Consider the following 19766-nt stretch of genomic DNA (forward strand, 5'->3'; position numbering starts at 1 on the left):
ACACCACTGCCAGTCTCATTCTCATTCTCACCCTGTGCCCATTCCCATTCCAGGTAGAGAAACAAATACACATCTTTCAGGGAAAAAACCATGACAGGTGGTGTTGCCTCTACAGGAGAGACATCACAGCTTTCCTTTGCTCTCACTGCATTATATTGTGCTCCAGCAGACACCTGTACTTCTGACAGATAACTGGGCAATCAAGTTTTGAGCAAGCTGTGATAAATCAAAAATAGCTGCTGGCCATGGAGATGGTGCCATACACAACATATGGGATCACTTGGTTCTGCTCTGGCTGTGTGCCATTCTCATGCCCCTGTAAGCACATCTAGGTTACAGAAAGCTACATATTCCTCAGTGAAGCTAGGGGCTGTTTTTCTGTTAGACATGTGTGTCTAACAGCTGCTGAATTAAAAAGTGAAATACTGACTTAGTCACATCCTTCAGCATGGCCATGAGCCACTGGATCAGTCAGAAAACTGCATCATTGTACACAATTTTTAAAAAAAACATAAATAATGGAATTTTTGTGCAAAACTTTTAAAATTTTTATTCTCTGATTCCTCTTCAGTCCATTATGGTGTTATTGACTACTATTATCTGTAATAGCATAAAGATGTAAACACTTATTTGTTCACAGCTTTATATAGAACATCTCAGAGAAGGCTGTTAGGTTTGTGACATTAAAAACTGAAACCAGAAAAGAACAAAAGAGCAAAACCAGAAGAAAACTATAGTGAATTACAGTATGAAATCTATTTACACACATTAATCTATACAACATCATAATCTGTACATTTTGTAAAAAATAATCACATTCATTTACATCATCTTAAATTTTTACCATACTTGACAGATATAAAGTTATAACAAAGATGACAAAAGAGAAATTTGAAGTAATACTCATACATACATATTTTGTGCCAGGACAAAAAAAGCTGCAGGTAATCATAAACTTATTACAGTGCTTTGGGAAATAGGGGGGTTTGGGACATTTCAGTCACCTTTTAAATCTGACAATAGAAATGTTCCTGAATTAGATTTAACTACAACCTGCTATCCTTGGGCAGAACCAGATTCAGCAGAATGGTTAAACATATCACAGAATGCTCCTTTTAAATGTTATCCTGATGTACTCTTGTAACATACATGTTCAAACACTTTTTGTTATTTTTTCAGCAACAGAATAGCACTGCATCCTAACTTCTGTATTTGGTCATGTCAGGGTAGCACTGACAGCCCAGAGCTGATAGAGGCACTCATGGTAACATGAAGGTATTTCTGTTGGTAAAGGTATTTCCTGTATCACTATGCACAGACAGTAATTGTTCAGATGATGACCCTTACACACACAGCAGCAGACACAGAGTCTGCAGGTTACTTGCCAGCTCTTTCTTTTTGTCAGACATATTTAGGGCTTGATTTTTCCTTGTCTGAAAAAATTTGAATAGACTGAATTTGGACTTTATCCAAAATCACTTTGCTGAACTGGGCAAACTCACAGTTAACAGAGGATGATTTTTAGAAAAATAGAGGACAAATGATGCAGATGATTCATCTTAGTCTTTGCACACGGACTGTGTGACACATGCACCTGGCAATGCCTTATTTCATCAATCTGCCCCAGACAGAGTCTCTGGTTTGCTGAGGGTCTGTGCTGGTTGCTTTCCCCTCTGGCATGTTAAAAGCAAAGGGAAGCCTAAGGTGAAATAGGACACAAAGCAGATGCTACAGAGTGGGGTAGGATGGCTCCAACTTGACTGTAGAAGGTTTTTTGTAATGCTGTTTGCCACCAATTGCCTATTGCTGCTATAGTACACTCCATCACAAGTGTGATGGAGTATTCTTCAGCTGCCCACCTGAACATAAAGAAAATTCTGGGTACTGTAGAGCACTTTCTTTTAGCATATGGCCCCTCCTATAAAAGGCAAAAACCAAACACCTTACCCAAAAAACCAAACATTTGTTGGAAGCTGAGGCCAGGCAAACCAAAATGGGACACAAACCTGTGAGCTTTATCATGGCAGGCAGGGACACCTGACCCAATGAACTGCCTGACCTTTTGAATTACAGTGCACATTCCTTGGAGGATAACTTTGGCCAACCCAAGGTAATTGGCTTAAAGAGGAGTATCTGTGTAATATTACCCAGACAGTTTAATGATCTCTTCTGGAGGGATGCATCTTACCTGATTCTATCTCTGGAGTGAGAAATACAAGTACTAGCCAGCTACCCCAGCTCATTTTATAGTAAGTACAGAGAAAACTGGGTCCAGCTTACCTGCCTCAGATGCCCAGCTGAACATGGAAGGAGCCATCTAAAAATAGTGCCTATTTCTCTATCCTGACTGTGGAAGGCATCTTAAAAGTGTCTTTAACTCAGAGACAAACATGGAGCTTTTAGACACCAAAACCAGGGCAGATGAATTTCACCTGAGTTTATCAAGCACCCAGCTGAAATTGGCTCTGCAGAGGAAAATTTAAGTCAGTGTCCATATTTATGTTTTTAATTGTGGTTAGTAAGTGGAGAGCAAACTGTCACTGTGTTCCTCAGGCATTAGCAGCAGGTAATGCTGACAGAAATCACTCAGAATTAATGGTGCCTCCAGGGGAGGTAAAGCACAACAATTAACCAAGGTCCTGGGAGTGAACTGCATTATCATTCCTGTTCAGTAAGTACAAGCTGTGCTTCTGGCTTTTCAGTGGGGATGGACAAAAATCCCCAGGTTTCCTGCCTTGAATACTTTACAACTCAGTTTGGACTCTGATGCAACCAAAGGGGAAAAGGCAGAAAAGGAGTAAAGAAAGGAAGGTGCAGGGGAAGGTTGCACTTCTCTTGCAGCCTCTACTGCCTCCCCTGCTGCTGCTAGGAATAAGTGAGAACTAGGATTAGGGATGCCAGAAGGCCAAATGATGTTTCACTGCATTGTTCTTTTGACTCTTTAGAGCCATCACAGCACAAGCAAGAGCATTTAATCCCATGCTCCTCAGCAAAATGCAATGAGAGACAAAGCCATGAGAAGCTGTCTTGTTATGGGTGTTGTAAAGATGAAAAGCACTGATCAAGTTCTAGATTTGTCAAACTGTTCTGCACCTTTTACTGGTATTTTTATATCTGTCCATGAAAAGGCAGCTGCCAAACTGGTGATGAGAGGGTTGATGCTGTAACTTTGCATAAAATTATTTGGAAATGAGAAATTTTCTGGGAGTAAAAACAAGTGAGCATAGTGCCCTCTGTGTCTTAACTGCCATGATAATGCCTGAACAAAGCATTATGAAGTTAAACTGTCTCACAAAAAAATATTTAGATTGTCTGCATTTATATTATTAATAGAGGGATGAGGTTCTCCACAATACTGTACTTTTCACTAGTTTGAATCAAAAATATATACAGCACTTCTCTGTCCTGTGTGCCATTCTTTGCATGTCCACATTGTCCTTTACAAACTTAGTGGTACCTCTATGTTCTCCCACTGCAAAATTCTCATGTGGCATTTCACCCTACATGAAAAATAGAATCACGCCCAAATGCATCTGTACCCTGTTAAAGGAAACAATGCTGGTTTGTTGCAGTATAAAACGTATTTTCTTGTTAAGGCTTTTCTTTTTTTATAACCCAGAAATAATTAAAATGCAGATTTTTTTCATGCTCACCTAATTAGAACAAAGACAGTTTTCTCTAAGATACAATGTGTTATAAACACATATAATTGGTGATGCATCATGCAGAACAGACTGATGGAAATGATTGCCTGAAACATCTATTTCTGTGCTACCATTCTGTCTGTGTGTCAACTCACTCACATAACCTCATTTGAGCACAAAGATGAGCACACTTGAATGCTTGTCACATGTGCCTTTCTACCCCAGAAATTAAGGGGGGAAAAAAGAACATCCTGCACGTCTCATCTCAGGGAACTGAGCAGTCCCAACGCCACTGCAGACAAAGAACCCTAATGTGCACAGATGTGTTTAATTTAGGTGTAAAAACAGCTCCCACAGCTCCAGTGGGTCTTCATATATTTGCAGTTAAGAGCTTGTGATAAGTTTCTCCAGAGATCCAGGAAACATTAAATTTCAGCAGTGTTTCCTCAGTCTAAAGTCTTTGGGAATATATTGAGTTTAAATACATGTGTAGGGACACATCTTTAGACCCCGTGGGAATGTTGAGCCCCTACTTCCACCCAGAATCTCATAGTTACTCTGCCAAACAGAAAACATTATGAATGATCTGAAAGTGATCAATAGCTCCTTTAAATTCAGTTTTTGTAAGTAACAATTCTTTGAGTGATTGTAGTTGAACTCAAATGATACCTGCTGGTGTCATGTAACATTCACCAGGTTCTGCAGGATCCAGGTGAACCATGGAACCCTTTCTATCTTTGGTCTGACAAAACTCTGTGTGACTCCATGGCAATCCCATTAAAACAAATTGTGTTTGACTGATAAACAGCTGGATTAAATCAGACCAAGAATTGTAATGCACTAAGACAGCTGCTGACAATACTCCCAGTACTGGTAATATTTTCAAGGATGTACAAATATTCCTGCCAAGGGATGCCCTTGCTGCTGTTCTTCCCTTTATCTGACAAGAGTAGGGACCTTGGATTCTGCTGGCTCCATAAAACCTGTTAGCTGAAATATGAGGGCAATGGCTTGTATGGAGGTACTCATGCAAATACAGATTATTCCCACTTGTAATGTAGAGTGGACATGGTTAAACCTTGGCATGGGAAGAGAACATCACTGGTTTATTTCTTTTAAAGAGAGGAAATGTTATGTATGTTTTTATAAGTCTGTCAGTTCTCTGCCTTTTTTTTAAACATGGCTACATAAGAGGCTTGGCATTGTTGAAAATTCCTTCTTTATGCCTTTTATGGTAATTTTTAGGGATTCTGTCTAATTTTTTTTTTTCTGTAGTCATGGTCAGGACTAAATTTTAAATAATTTCAGATAGATATAGAACTGAATAAACCTAAAAGAACTTAATTTTTTTTGTTAAATCTGAGTTGTAGCTTCACTGTAATATTCCTTGTGTTTTGCAGTCAAATATGTAGTTTCTAGAGACAGAGTTCAATGACAATACTGTAAAAAATGTATTTTCAATGTGTAATGAGCTATCCAAGGCTGTTTATCCTATGCCAGGCTGCTTTAGCAATAAAACATATCTCTTAAGAAAACTTCTTCATGAAAGATCAACACAAATCTCTGACTTTAAACAGAATGGGACAACTGAGAACTACTATATTCAAAGTAATATAGTAATTTTTTCTGTATGGCCTGTAAAGGTAGCCCCACACTCTGCACCCAAACACCAAACCAGGCACTTTTGAAAGTAACAACATGACTGGAATCAAACTCTGTAGAAAGTAACCTCTGAAATGTGTGCCATTAGCCTAGAAATACTACCTTTTTCCCTCTCTTGTAAATCATGTTAATGATTTCCTGGATTAGCACACTGAACTCCCAGTGTGGTTAATTATGGTCTTAGATTTTTTTTTACTTTTATTTTCCATAATTAGAAAAGAATTTCCTAATCCTTAAGGCAATGTTTCCTTAAGTATAAATAAAGTGTAAGAAATTTTCTTGCTTCCCATCTTAACCCTTACATGTGCCAAAGAAATCTGCATTGAGCAGGATACCCTGCATGGATCTTGTAGCCACTTTGGAAGGTAAAGGGACCTTTATGGAAAATGAATTTTTGAATTGTTACAGCTAGCAAACTGCAAGAGAACATCAGAATTAATATGAATACTATTTGAACAAAACAGAAAGCATCCATGGGGCAGGATTCTCCATCAAGAATAGGTTGGCTGCACAAAACAATTCCCCAAATACCAACATGTAGAAAAGCAAAGCACTAAACTGTACATGTTATAAAATATCACATCAAGCTGCATAATGAATGATATATCCCACAGTTTTTCATGTTTTGGGGAACCTAGCTCATTTATATCATGGTGGTCTCTGTCTGCATAAATGAGTGAGCTCTTGAATTCCTGTGGAGCTGGGAAACACTTTCGGATCCATTTCGGGAAATGGATGAGTGCAGTCTGTAGTCTCTGCCTGCTGTCTGCTTCCAGCACAAGCTCCTCCACTTTCTTTTCAGCTCCCCCTGCACCTGTACTCAAAAGAAAATGCATAACATGAGCTGAAAATTTCCTTTTATGGGAGGAAATTTTCCACGTCTGTTGGCTGTCACATGGGGATCTCTAGGACAGAATCATAGAATGCTTTGGATTGGTACAAACATTTAAAGATGATGTAGCTCTACCCCCTTCCATGGGCAGGGACACCTTCCAGCAGAGCAGGCTGCTCAGAGCACCACCCAGCCTGCCCTTGGGATGGGGCTACCACAGCTTCCCTGGGCAACCTGTTACAGTGCCTCCACCACCCCTACAGAAAAGATTGTTTCCTTTCTAAATCTACCACATATCAGTTTAAAAATGTCCTGACACTACAGGCCCTGCTAAGAGGTTTTTTGCACTCTTCCTTATAATCCCCCCTTTATGTACTCCAAGGTGCTACAAAGTCTCCCCAGACCTTTCTCCTTTCCAGGCTGAGCAATCCCAATTCCCTCAGCATGTCTTCACAGGAGAGGTGTTCCAGCCTTCTGATAATTTTTGTGGCCTCCTCTGGACCTGCTCTAACACATCCATGTCTTTCTTATACTGGTGACAATTCACCTCTCCTGACCTGCTGGCCATGCTTCTTTCAATGCTGAACAGAGGTGGGTTTTTGGGCTACAAGTGCACATTGCCAGCTCATAGTCCATCCTTCATCCCCAAGTCCTTCTCTGTTGGATGGCTCTCAACCCCTTCATCCCTCAGTCAGCCCTGCACAGACCCAGGGGTAGGACCTTGAACTCAGCCCTGTAGAACCTCTTGAGGCTCTTTCCCCCTCTCCACAAGCCTGTTGTGGTCCCTCAGGACGGCATCCCTTCCCTCTAGAGTATCCTTTTACAAAGGCCACATAACTGAGGCAAAGACTGCCCACACTGTGTGTGAAGAGGTGCCCTAAGGTCACTTTCAAAAATCAATTTTGTATCACTTGAGCTGCAACATTAGGTTTTGGTATCCAGCTATTTATCTCATGTACTTAAGGCATAGAATCAAATGATTAGCCCAAAACCAGGCATCTCATGAATATGAAAGGCCAGAACAGCACTCAGGAGAGCTAAATGTTAATTGTCTGTGCAGGTGTCTCCTTCAGACAGATTCCTTCTGTCAGACACTGCATAGTGGCTGAAATTAAAAGGAATTCTTTGCATCTTTCTCAGTTGAGACTATGAGAACTACGACTTGCTGAGCACTTCTGAAAATCTGTGCAGTTCTGAGGTTTAGATACTGACAGAACATTACCCCTAAATACTTACTAAATGGTATTTCAAGTTCCAGATGAATTTTCAGACGTGCTGCACCTCACTTGCACATTGCTTCTAACAGAGCTACATTAGATCACATCAACAGAAGACACTAACACCTCAGTTTGCAAGGAATTTGATTTTAAACAGCTCTTAAAGCTCTTCCCCCAGCTACACTAATTTCTCCTGTTGTATAAAAACTGTCACAAATATATTCCACTTATAGGAATGCAGACATCTTCTAAAACAGTTTTGTGTATCAGAGCAGAATTATGGGGGCACTCATACATTTACTAAAACCAATATTTAACATTCTCAGTAGGAAAGATGAGACTTACTTCACTGTTCAAAAAACAATATAGGACTGCAACAATCAACCCCTGGAAAGAGACAACATTCCTTAGTTAGTAGGCAGCACCCACCTAGGTCAGTAAAACTTCTTTTGACTAAAAAGCTTAAAATTTACCTGAAAAGATCCCAAACACAACTCAAAGATTATTTTATAATTGTTGGAACTGCGGTCAGGAAACAGAGCAAACACCGTGTAGTGAACACCAAATAAAGGAATCAGCAGCAAGGTGGACTTTGCAAGTCTCCTGGGGAAAGGAAAGAGACAAAGCTGCAATTCAGTGATGAGCTGTTGTTTTACTGAGATGAATGTGTAACTGTAGGGTCAGGCTGTACATTGCACATGTACCTAGGAAATGTCATCCAGAATCATCCCAACTGAGAGGTTTTCATGAGCCTCAAATCCTACAACTTCATAGCTTTACTGAGGGTGTTAAGCACGGGACATTAAATCATTTTCAATGTTGTCAATTCCATTATAAAATTTAGCAGAAGACACTACTTACTGAAGTTTAGGGAACAGAACTTTAAATTACTAAGCAGAACTGCTCTGACAAACAGCTCATGAAACTGCTGGAATGATAAATTGCTACTTTTACCTTATCTGTCATTTATTTCACTGTAATAACATCAGTTTTATATATTATACAGGGCCAGTCATGGACAATTTTGGATGTATGGCATCAGATAAAATTTGAGAAGTTATAATGTTGAGTTCCATAATTCAACACTGTATTGATGAATATAATTGATTCAACAATGAAAGGATGCTGTTGTGAATTCACCTATTTTAACAGAAAAGTTAAGGTATTTCAAGTAGTTTAATTTTTTCTGTGTCAGTCTTCATGGCCTTGCTTTGTTTATAACAGCCCAGGGGCTGCATCTATTTATGTGGAAATAATTTCTGACAACAAATCTTCTCAAAAATAGCACATCCCTCACATCTAAAGATGATACCAGAAGCAGGAAAAACAGGGATTCCTTAGCAGAAGAAATTCATTTACAACTGGAGGGGATGACACTGGCAGCAAATTTCCTGGTTTCCCAAATGAAATGGAAAATTGATTTTATTTGGACTTAGCTTTGTTCACTGCACGATAAAATAAACAACTAAAAGGATGGAACCAGCTACAGGCAGGTTCAGAGGAAGGGAATAAAAATGGTGACTTGCATGAGTAGTATTAATTTTAGATTCATATTTCACTTTCACTCCATGCTTGGCTTAGTAATTTTTGTTTAGTTGATGCTACTTCCTCTATACTGCACTTACATTTTAGTAAAAGAAAGAGACAAAAACCCCATCCTTATTCTTCTCTGCATTTTAAAAAATGCATTTGCAATTTTATAAACGAGCCTCCCAGATCTTTTAATTTGCTCAGCAGATGCAGTTTCTTGAGGAGGTTAATCTACTTTCCCATGGGTATCAGCTAAAGACCAGAAATGCAAACTTAATCAGGCAATCAAATGCTAAAAGCAAAGAATTTACAGGGCTGAATAATGAAGGACAAGGTTGCTAATAATGTGACTATTTCACATTATAAAGTGCTACAGTAAACTGTGGAAAATGGTGGGACTGAAAGTAAGGGAATGCCTAATTTTCAAAAATTAAATAAATACCATGTGGAAGCAATGAAAACTTTATGTCACAAGAAGTAAACTTGAGGGGATTTCCTGCCTATAGGTTGGCCATTGTGCTACATAAAAATGTGGCAACTGCACAGTTTTACCTAGATTCAACAAGCTATCACACATGTGTAGATAATTGAACCAGCAAACACAAAACAAGACCCTTGTAGCTCTGCAAAACAAATGTGCTTTTCAGTCCAGTTGTGTTGACTTTTCTGTGGCACATCAGCATTTTTCACTTTTTGCATCCAACGTCACGTGGTCTACAAAACAAATAAGGTCCTGCTTCTCTTGGCTTTAAGGGTATTCTTTATTTCTGCATAGCATGTTGTGTCAGCTATTGGAACAGGAATTCAGTATTTTTTCAATGAAGGGAAGGTGTTATCCAGGAGCACAGTGGCTTCAAAGGCCACTGTCATGGCTTTGGATTTTCAGTGTTCATGTTAGGTTTTGTCACTGAAGTACCATATTGACACCCTGAACTGTAAGAGTCTTGTCTGGGCTTTCAGATAAAACCTTCTACAAAAGACTTGATTGCAGATTATTGCTTATCCAGCAGCTCTTATAATAAACAACAATAACAACAGATATGGCAGTAAAGAACAAAACCAATTTTAGCAATGCATTTTAATTGTCCCCCAATATCCCTTGATTTTAAAGCTGTGGAAAAAAGAGATATTTTAGGATTTGATGTTCACACACACAAAAAAAGTCTGAACAGAAATCAAGTTGTTCTAAGCCAGAAACAACTGTTCTCCTCTAAAAAGTAAATATGCTATTTTAAATCAGTATAAAACACTCTATTTAATTTTTAAATGTTTGGTAAAAATAAAAATTTCAGCTCTTAAAATATATGTCAGTATTTTAGAAATTAAAAAAAAAGGTTTTAAGGAGGTTGAAGGAAAAATATTTTAAAGGATTTTAAACATTTCTCATGTCAAAATTAAATGTTTATATGTCAAAAGGAAAATGTTACTTTCCATATATTTTGTATCAGCATACTCATTCGTGGATTAAATTCAAATTCAAAATAACTTGTTGGTCTTTCTAAAATTAAGGGTTTTTTTATTGAATTAAGCATTTGATAAAAAATATATTTATCTCCATTTCAGCATAATTGTATTTATTAAACTGTATCTAAAAGTGGTTCTAAATTAAATGTAATTATAGTAAGACAGCAGTTGTTGGTTTTCAGCAGATGAAATCTTAAAGAGATTATTTTGCTTCTGTCTATAATATCTAAAAATATGACTCACTTGTACTGTGACTGGTCATTTCCTCCAACATCTGGAGATCTTAACTTCTGCAGCAAGATTCTTATAATGCTAATGAAAAGTATAAAATTCACCTGCAAAGAAAACAAACATAATGGTGATTTGTGAATTCTCCACTCAATCTGCAGCAAAAATAAATTCTTACCAAGTCAGCCTGGGAGCTGTGCACCTCCCTCCAGAGCCCTCAGCCCTGCAGTGCCAAACCTCTCCTGTTCTGCAGCGCCACTTTTGCCAATACCAGCAACCACTGCAAGCCCACCACTGCTGCTCTGGCTGGAAAAAGTCTGAAAGCCCCAGTTTTCAGAAGTGTCCTCCTTCCACTACTTCAGCTGAGGACAGGTTTCCCAGCAGGATGGGACACTGGATGTGGTTTTCTGCAATCAAGCACTAAATTGTCACATCACTAATTGTCCTAAATTGTCACATGGATTCACCACTGGAAGCCCAGAGGCAGTTTTGACCCTCCCTTGCTCCTCACCTCAACTTTCAGTGTTTTCTGTCTGAATTAGGGTTAGAGAAGATTGTTGCACAGCTGATCTTTCTGCTCCAACTAAGCACAAAAAGGGCCTCTCACAGGTGTCTGATTGTTTTGGATATTGATGCTGACATTACAAATGAAGGAATCACAGAACAGCTGGGGCTGGAAGGGATCTCTGGAGATCATCCAGTCCATCTGAATCCCTGCAGTCTAATTCTCAGGACAGCCCTCTAAGACAGAAGAGTAGCATGTCATTTTGTATTTTATTTCATATTTTATTTTTCAGAAAGGCATTAGCATAAAAAATCATTATGATCAGAACGTAATCAGTCTAGAAAATTGAAGTATAAAACTCAATATAACCTAAGTCTCACTCCCATTATTTCTTCAGTCCTGACATTCAGCTTTCTCTGGTCACTGTCCCTTCTGGTGCTGGATTCTTTGGTGTGGTCTAGAAAACTGCACACTAAATACAGCATGTCCATGCTGAAGTAAGGGAACAATAGGAATCCACACCTTCAGAGCTACAATGTGTGCTAAAAACTGCAAATCCAGCTACATAAACAGCTGCATGAAATGCACACATCTTAGAACAAATTCATCTCGAGAAAAAATTGTATCGCAGTGAAAATGAGAATTTTGTTGTTTTGAACTAACTCCATCCCAAAGCACAAAATCAGGAGGTGGGGTACCTAACCAGACAGTGCCTGTATCACTGCTATAAATCTCTGTCTTCATGTATTGGTAGAATCCTCCTTTCTCCTAAAAATTTGGCTCCAAGCTTTTCAAGTTCAATGAATTTCTGCATCTTCCATAACACAGCCTATAGAATTTGGGATACTAATAAATAAAACACAGTCATAGCCAGTGTGTGTCCCTCTGTTTTTAACATTTTGTTTGAAATGACAGGAGAAGGGTAGTGAAAAGACCTGACAAGGATGAAACAAAAATTCAGGAAAATTATATCTAATATCCTTTAAAAAAGAATAAAAAAAGAAATGTTAGAAAATATAGGCTTTTGCTGAATTTAACATGTATTTTTTTCAGGCAGATGATTACTTAGAGGCTTACCTACAAAGGTAACAGCCAGAAATCTGCTATTGCAGATTTTATCTGCAGACTTAATGCAGCTGAGTGCCCACAGCAGGGGATATTAACTTGCCATACACCCTGGAGCCAGGATTAGTGGAGAAAGAGAGAACAGGGGTAACAGCACATTCATTTGGAACAGCCACATCCAACTGAGTAACTCTGAAGTGTCTACAGCATGAAGTGTGAACCTCTGCCAAATCACTTCTCTCAAGCCAAAATTCCCAGGAGGAAATGCCAGGGAAGGCTCTGACACACTGAATTAACTGAAGCCATTCCCACTGTGCAAAATGGTATCAGAACCTGCTCTCCCAAAACTGTTGGACAGATCAAACTTTGCTGCCCGACCAGCACTCCAATTGACTTCCCTTCACTAAGATCCAGCTGCAGTTCAGGTCTGCCAATGCACCCTGGGGTAACTTCTGGACTCCCCAAACTTCCAGGTCTAGGGCTGTTTTGGAGGAGCACTGCCTTCTGGCACATGAAGTCTCAGATAGTTGTTCAAACTGAGCATCCAGAGAACAGGGTTTCCTGTAAACACCAGCTGGTTTGTTTTGCTTTTATCTTCCAATATATTTTCTCAACTCTGGATTGTTCCCCATTCTCCAGCACCTTTGAGGTCCAAGTATTCCCTTCCTGCTGCAGGTCTCTTTCATGCTCATTTCTTCATAACGTAAAACATCTTTGAGGCCTTACCTCATGTCTTTTCACACATATGGCCTACTCTTCCTTCTCTTCAAACTGCAGAATTCACACTGATAGTGATAACAGGAATTTCTCCCAAAATGATTTTCAGCAGGCACAGATTGAAAGGCAAACCCAAGCTTAATGCAAACTCCTGAAATCTTGTGTAATCTAATAATGCCCTAGATCTTCTGCCTATAATTTTAAAAATGAAGCAAGTATATCTAAAATATATTCATTTGCTCTCTGACTATTTTCAGAAATGGACATATAACCATAGTATACTATGCCCAAAGTTAATTACACAATCATTACAGTGAACAGGAATATTATTACACTAGTCCAGTAATTCTAATGAGTTCCAAACAAGAAAAGCCCTGTGAAACATTCTCAAATGGTATTATTTTGCAAATACTTCATGTTCAATATATATTTCAGTAGGCTAGCAATTAAAGAAAGATATACACAGCCATATTTTTTTTTACTAATATCAAATTCTCAATTGCAAGACTATCTATTTACACACAAAATCAAATCTGCAATTCATTGAGAAGTATAATTAGATTTTTCCTTCCTCCAGGCTCATAAACAGGAGAGATGTTAAAGAAAGAACAACACACAAATAAAAGCAACTGCTAATTTAATAGGAGGCAGATAAATTTTGAAGGCAACAAATTTTAATGGCCTTGGCATCTGTTTAACATTTCTCCTGCAGCACAATTTCTTTTCATTAAAACAGAATTCTTGCCTATCTGTTACTAGCAGTAAAGAATAATGGCTACATGCACTGCACAATGCTGAACAGATCTATAATTCATGCTTCAAATTTTACTTACTATAATAGAAATTAAAATTGGTATTCGTATAACCCACCAGGGACCACCATGCTCATTTGTATCCCAGCAGCTATTAAAAAAAAAAGAGGGAAAATCGTGTTGACATTAATATCATCTGGCAAGCAAGACCTATGAGAAGTATTTCTTATAAACAAGTCAAAGCACACTAAAATAATGCCTGCTCTAGCCTAGAATTTGGCATTCAATCCTTTCCTGCTATTAATTTTATTCCCTTTGTTTTAATATGCGTACTTGATTTCCCCACCAGAAGCACTGTGTCCAGGTGTGGAGACCTCAGCATAAGAAAGATGTGGCCCTGTTAGAGCAGGTCCAGAGGTGATCACCCAGAGATCAGAGGACTGAAGCACCTCTCCTGCAAAGACAGGCTGAGAGCTGGGGTTGGTCAGGCTGGAGAATACAAAGTTCCATGGAGAAACCATTGTGACCTTTCAGCTCTTAAAGGAGGCTTATAAAAAAAGAGAGAAAATGACATTTTGCCAGGGCATGTAGTGATAGGACAAGGGAGAATGGTTTAAAAATGGAAGAGGAGAGATTTTGATGTCAGGAAGAAATTCTTTACTCAGAAAGTTGCAGAATCATTTTGGTTGGAAAAGACCTCTGAGATCATTGAGTCCAGCCTTCAAGCAAGCACCACTAGACCATGGCACTGAGTGCCACATTCAGTCATCTCCTGAGCACCTCCAAGAACGCTGACTCCACCACCTCCGTGGGCAGCCCATTCCAACACTTTCCAACCCCTTCAGTGGAGAAATTATTCCCAATGTCCGAACTGAACCTCCCCTGGCACAGCCTGAGGCAATCTCCTCTTGTCCTGTCACTGGTGGCCTGGGAGAAGAGACTGATCCCCACCTGGCTACAGCCCCTGTGCAGGCAGTTGTAGGGAGTGATAAGGTCTCCCCTGAGCCTCCTTTTCTTCAGACTAAACACCCCCAGCTCCCTCAGCTGCTCCTCACCAGAATTGTGCTCCAGACCCTTCACCAGCTCCGTTGCCCTTCCCTGGACACACTCCAGCACCTCAGTGTCCTTCCTGCAGTGAGTGCCCCAGAACTGGACACAGGTCCCAGGATGTGGCCTTAGAGAAGCTGTGGATGTCCCAGCCCTGGAAGTGCTCCAGGCCAGGCCAGAGGGGGCTCTGAGGAACCTGAGGTGGCATCACTGCCCATGGCAAGGAGGGTTGGAACCAACTGGTGTTCAAGGTCCCTCCCAACCCAATCCATTCTGTGATTCTATGAAATCAGTAAAACATCAAGCACACTGGGCTGTACCATTAGACATCATGGAGGACGTTGACCTTTGTGGGAGCCAGGCTCAGTTTCACTTTGTGTAAGGACACTTCTCCAGTGTGCACTTAATGCTGACCTCTGGGGAGCAGGAAGATCTGAAGCAACTGACAGGTGCAATTGAAATTACATAATTTCTTGTGGGGCCTGTAGGTACCAAGCCTGGAACTTGTTTGTCAGAATGTGAGACTGAATCTGAAGTTCTGTCTGAAAAACTGAATATTTAATTTTCACCCTGGGCTCAGTACTTTTGATCCAAATACTCTTAAGTGCTCTGAAAGGTTAGTTAGATTAGAGATTAATTACCCTTTGGACTTCCTCTGTAATTATAATGACAACAGAAAAAGGAGTTTGCCTTTGGTTTTCACGTTAGATGTTTTGCAAAGAAAGCCTTGAAATGAGATAGGATATGATTTTTCAGTTTAATTACAGAACAAATTGAAAAATAATAGTTGGACAAAACAGGACTATGCAAACTGTTTTTCCACTAGTTAGGAATGTTCTCCCATTCCTTGGAAGCAGGATCAAGTCTGATTTTCCTACAAAATTCTTGTCTCAGTTCCTCTTCACATGCCAGGAGCAGGGCTTAGCTCTGGTTACCTTTAGCTTTCCCTGGCTACGTGCATCTAACACCCTTACATCACTTCACTTTTGGGAATGTAATTGATATGTACCCCAAGTTATCTACACTTCAATCTCCTGAGTTCCCAGTTAACAAACTGGAATGGCCAGTGCCTTCCTGCACACGCTGCAGCACTGAACCCAAGGACCCCACTGCTGTTTCAAACATTATTTTGACTTCCCAAGCAGGCAGCTCCAGATGTGGGTGTGCCAAGGAGTAACAGTAGTCATAACTTATCCCTGCTCTCTCCTGCTCTCTGAGTTTTTCAAATAAACATCAAGTACAGAGCACAGCTGAAGAGCTCCCAAACACCTGCCCTTTTATTGCCATCTCTGGAATTTCAGTTCTGTGTTTGTCCCCTCCAGAGCAGCAAACCACCTTTGTGTGAGCACACCACACCCAAGGCAAGGATTGCACGGGCATGGGGGGATTTAAACTTTCTCTCCCACACACACTCACCCAGTGTCCTCTAGAATGATCCGTGTCACTGTCCATGTAATAATGAATATTGTAGGAATTCCTGAAAAATGCCGAAGATATTTAGAGAATGATCACAAAAATGTAAGTCCACAGTGAGAAAAAAAGTTCAGCCTGCTTGTAAGCAGTTATTCCCCAAATACACAGCATACAGTAAAGTGTTCAGTGAATGGAAGGAGAAGTCCATCTGATGAGCTACATGATTACATGTATACATCAGTAATGTATTACAAACAATGACTGCAGGGAAGTGAGTTTATTTCTCATAGAAATGCAGCCATAGTTACTAAGACACAAAAAAATGCCTTTCTTAGGTTTCCTGCAAGGTGTCAGAGGAACTTACAGGAAAATAGATACAAGTTATGCATTCCCAATGCACCTCCAAGGACTGCAATATAAAATAGAAGTATAAATCATTTCATAAGGAACCTTGTCCACACACTGGTTTATTCCCATTTCCCAGCAACACCCAAATGTTTTATGACCACCTATTACTGGAAGTATTAAAGTGTTCCATATAAATATCATGGCACTTTCTGTAAATGAAAGGAATATATGTATTGAAAACCAGATGGACAGTATTATTTGGCTTTTCAAAAAGGCAAATTGCATAGTATAGCTCATGACTGTGCAGCTAAGCTTTAATTTTCCTCACAAATTAGAACACCATAGAATTATATGTTTTGCAGTGGCAGCCCTTGCACCAGAGCAACCCCAGGGTGTGGTGCAGATGGCACAGGTGAAAGCTGTGCCAGGGATGAAGCCAGCAGTGAAGAACTGCCCCAGCAGCTTTGTGCCTGCTCTTTCCCATGCTGCAGCAGCTGAAACTGTGCTGGAGCTGAGCTGAGCAATCTGTGAGTCTCAGGAGTCACCACCAGAGACAGCTCGACTACCTTGGTGTGAAACACTGAGCCTGACCAACACACACAGTAAAACAAAAAACAAAACCAAACATTCCTGGAAGATGTGCAAGTTCTTACCCCATCCTATCAGCAGGTAGATGGTGAAGTGTCTGTTGGGGGAGAATATTAGCACAAGGAGGATGTGGAGGTAAAGTCCTTCTACTAAGAGCCAGTAAAAGTTTGCCATAACACCATACTGAAAAAACACCAGAATTGCCTTGCAGCCCACCTGAAATATGAGAAGGATCAAGTTTGTCAGAGGAAAGATATATTATCATATTATATATGTATATATATATAATATTATTTTTATTACTGCAGCCAAAAATCTTAGCTGTCTTTGTAGTATCGATAAACCAGGTCCAGTAGAAATTTTTATCTTCAGTCAAAGAAATTGCGACATTGTAAATGTTACTGTATACAGTAAAAGAAAGTGAATTATTAAAAATTATTTAGTTGTCTCTCATTGCTAATTCACTCAGAAAGTTTGAAAATTTCATAGGACAACTATAGAAAAATATGGTGGTTATCAATAAATGCACACTTTTGCAACAGTTTGTTAATGAATAGCTCTAAAATTGAATTATCATCTACTAGGAGTCTAGTAAACGTATCAAAACCTCTCATGGCATCCTAACACAGTAAAAGTTAACAAAGAAACTACTTCATTATTTTTTCAAAGCAAAATGTGAAACTGAGTGATAAATATAACTTTATTTTATCAAGTCAGTAGACTTAGAACAAAAAGTTGGCTGGACTTTTAAAAATAATGTTTTCCCTTTAGAAAACGTTTTAGAATTTCTTAGTTAACAAAACACATAGACATATATCAAAAAACGTTGCTTATAGTCTGTGTGCTGCTCTTCAGAGTTAATTTTCAGATGTCTGTGCTGCTGATGTTCCACGGTGCTGACTGCTGCTACTTTGGTGCTTCCCAGTAGGAATCTGGGATGTGAGAATTGAATATGAAAATGTTCATATGGACTGAGAATGTGCCAAGAAATGTGATGATATGGTGAATGTAACAGACTACACAAACTGGACCAAATAAAATCTCTAGTTTCTACCAGGTTTACTCACTTCTCCTTTTTAAATCCCCTTCATACCTGCATTTTTCTGTAAATATTCCAAGTACACCAGATACCTGAGCAGGTAACTTACCCATTTTCAGTGATTAATTCCTCCCCCTAAACATAGATGTTTATTAGGAAGTGAGATGCAGTCACCAGCTGCTAAGCCAGAGGGGCACAGACCTCCTCAGGGAGACTTCTTTGTATCCAGAGCCCCCCAGGATGTCCCAGATACCTCAGTGCATCCCAAGTAACATCCATGCCTGTGCACGTGGTTATATAGAAAACTAAGGAAGAGTCCAAACTTGAATTCATTTAATCTGATTTTATCTGCCTACAACCAAAGTCTGAAAGATAGCTAACTTTGTTAAGACTGATCTTACCTCTGGAGTTTGGGATATCCACTGCAGATTACAAATGGGCCAGAAAATGTAATACGGATAAAATTAAGCATTTCAAAACGTGTGAAAAGTTGAAATTTTCAAGCAAGTTGAAATTTGCTTTTATGCTTAGGACTCCTTACAATCAGATCAGCATTGAAAATTTTGTAATCCTTTATAAATTTCAATATTCCCTGGTATTACATTTTCAATTTACATACTTCAAGTTTTTTCCCTTCCTCCTGCAGGTAATCCTATATTGGCTGTATTTCCCCATGCTGAACAGTGAAGGTATCTATCAGTAAAGTCAGCCAAAATTAATTCTCCATGTAATCCAGAGCTAGGACCTACTTACAGACCCTTATGAACTGTGTGTTTTAGACCTCTGTGAGTGCAGCAGAACTGTGGAACATCACACACACATGTGACACAAGGGGCAAACCCCATATGCTGTCATGTGTAAAAGGCAGCACCAAGCCAGTGCAAGACAGAGCAGCCTTGTCAGGCTGGTGCCAGATCATCCCACATGCAATGCAACAGAAATTAGCCAGCAGTCCACAAAACCTGACATATTTAAATAGGAATCTGACATAATGAAATAGGAAAGCATTGGGCTTTGTAGCCAAGAATAACTGGAGAATAAATGGAATTGCAGAAACCAAGTAGAATTTTGAGAGTCCACTGAACAGTCTTTCAAGGACCTAAGAACTTCTGATCATCCCTGGCAATCTGTCTGCTATCTACTTTGCATAATTGGGCTCTACTAACTCAGTTCCTGTTTTTCTCCATTAGAAATATTCCAGATTATGAATTCCTATATACAGCTTGGTATTCACTGCTAAGAACTTAATGGTTTGGGACAATATGATTTCATCAAGACAAAAATATCTTACTTTTTTTTTTTCTCACAAGCTTAAACTGTAATTAATTAAAATTAGAAGGGATTTTTGACTGAAACAACAAAGCAGCAAATGGGGCATATCATATACAGGTCAGTCTTTTAACAGCAAGACTTGAGATTTTTTTAAACCTTGTACATGAAAATGCAGCAAACAAATTAGCTTGCCAAGAATGCGGATGATAACACTTCTGTCATAGCCCAGAAGTACCCAGGAGTTAATAAAGACAGTTCCTGCAAGTATTTAATTTCCTGAGTTATCCCCTCCCTCCATTGATACCTGTCCAATTCGTGGACCCCTGGTAAAGCTGCTGGAACACTCAAGAGCATCTGCTTTTAATCACTCCAGGCTGATGGCACTCCTGTTTGTCCTCAACCCTCCCAGCTGATTAATGCAGTGACCATATTTATTCTGAGAT

The 19766-nt window shown here is 39.4% G+C and overlaps 1 protein-coding gene across 2 annotated transcripts in view; it reads right to left on the bottom strand.

Annotated features, from left to right (window-relative positions):
* Nucleotides 1-524: 524 nt before the first annotated feature.
* The window catches only part of VIPR2 (vasoactive intestinal peptide receptor 2), a 51715-nt gene continuing 32473 nt past the window's right edge, over nucleotides 525-19766 (bottom strand). For both annotated transcript variants that reach the window (XM_071428617.1, XM_071428616.1), the window contains exons 7-13: nucleotides 17078-17228; nucleotides 16080-16140; nucleotides 13698-13767; nucleotides 10593-10684; nucleotides 7829-7958; nucleotides 7701-7742; nucleotides 525-6120 (exon numbers count right to left, since the gene is read on the bottom strand). In XM_071428617.1, the coding sequence (XP_071284718.1) occupies nucleotides 5950-6120; nucleotides 7701-7742; nucleotides 7829-7958; nucleotides 10593-10684; nucleotides 13698-13767; nucleotides 16080-16140; nucleotides 17078-17228 (717 nt within the window). In that variant the 3' untranslated portion in view covers nucleotides 525-5949. The remainder of the gene's footprint in view (nucleotides 6121-7700; nucleotides 7743-7828; nucleotides 7959-10592; nucleotides 10685-13697; nucleotides 13768-16079; nucleotides 16141-17077; nucleotides 17229-19766) is intronic.

The sequence above is a fragment of the Agelaius tricolor genome, unplaced genomic scaffold, assembly GCF_023055355.1.
Source record: "Agelaius tricolor isolate 1412-34295 unplaced genomic scaffold, bAgeTri1.0.p SCAF_6, whole genome shotgun sequence".
Lineage (NCBI taxonomy): Eukaryota > Metazoa > Chordata > Aves > Passeriformes > Icteridae > Agelaius > Agelaius tricolor.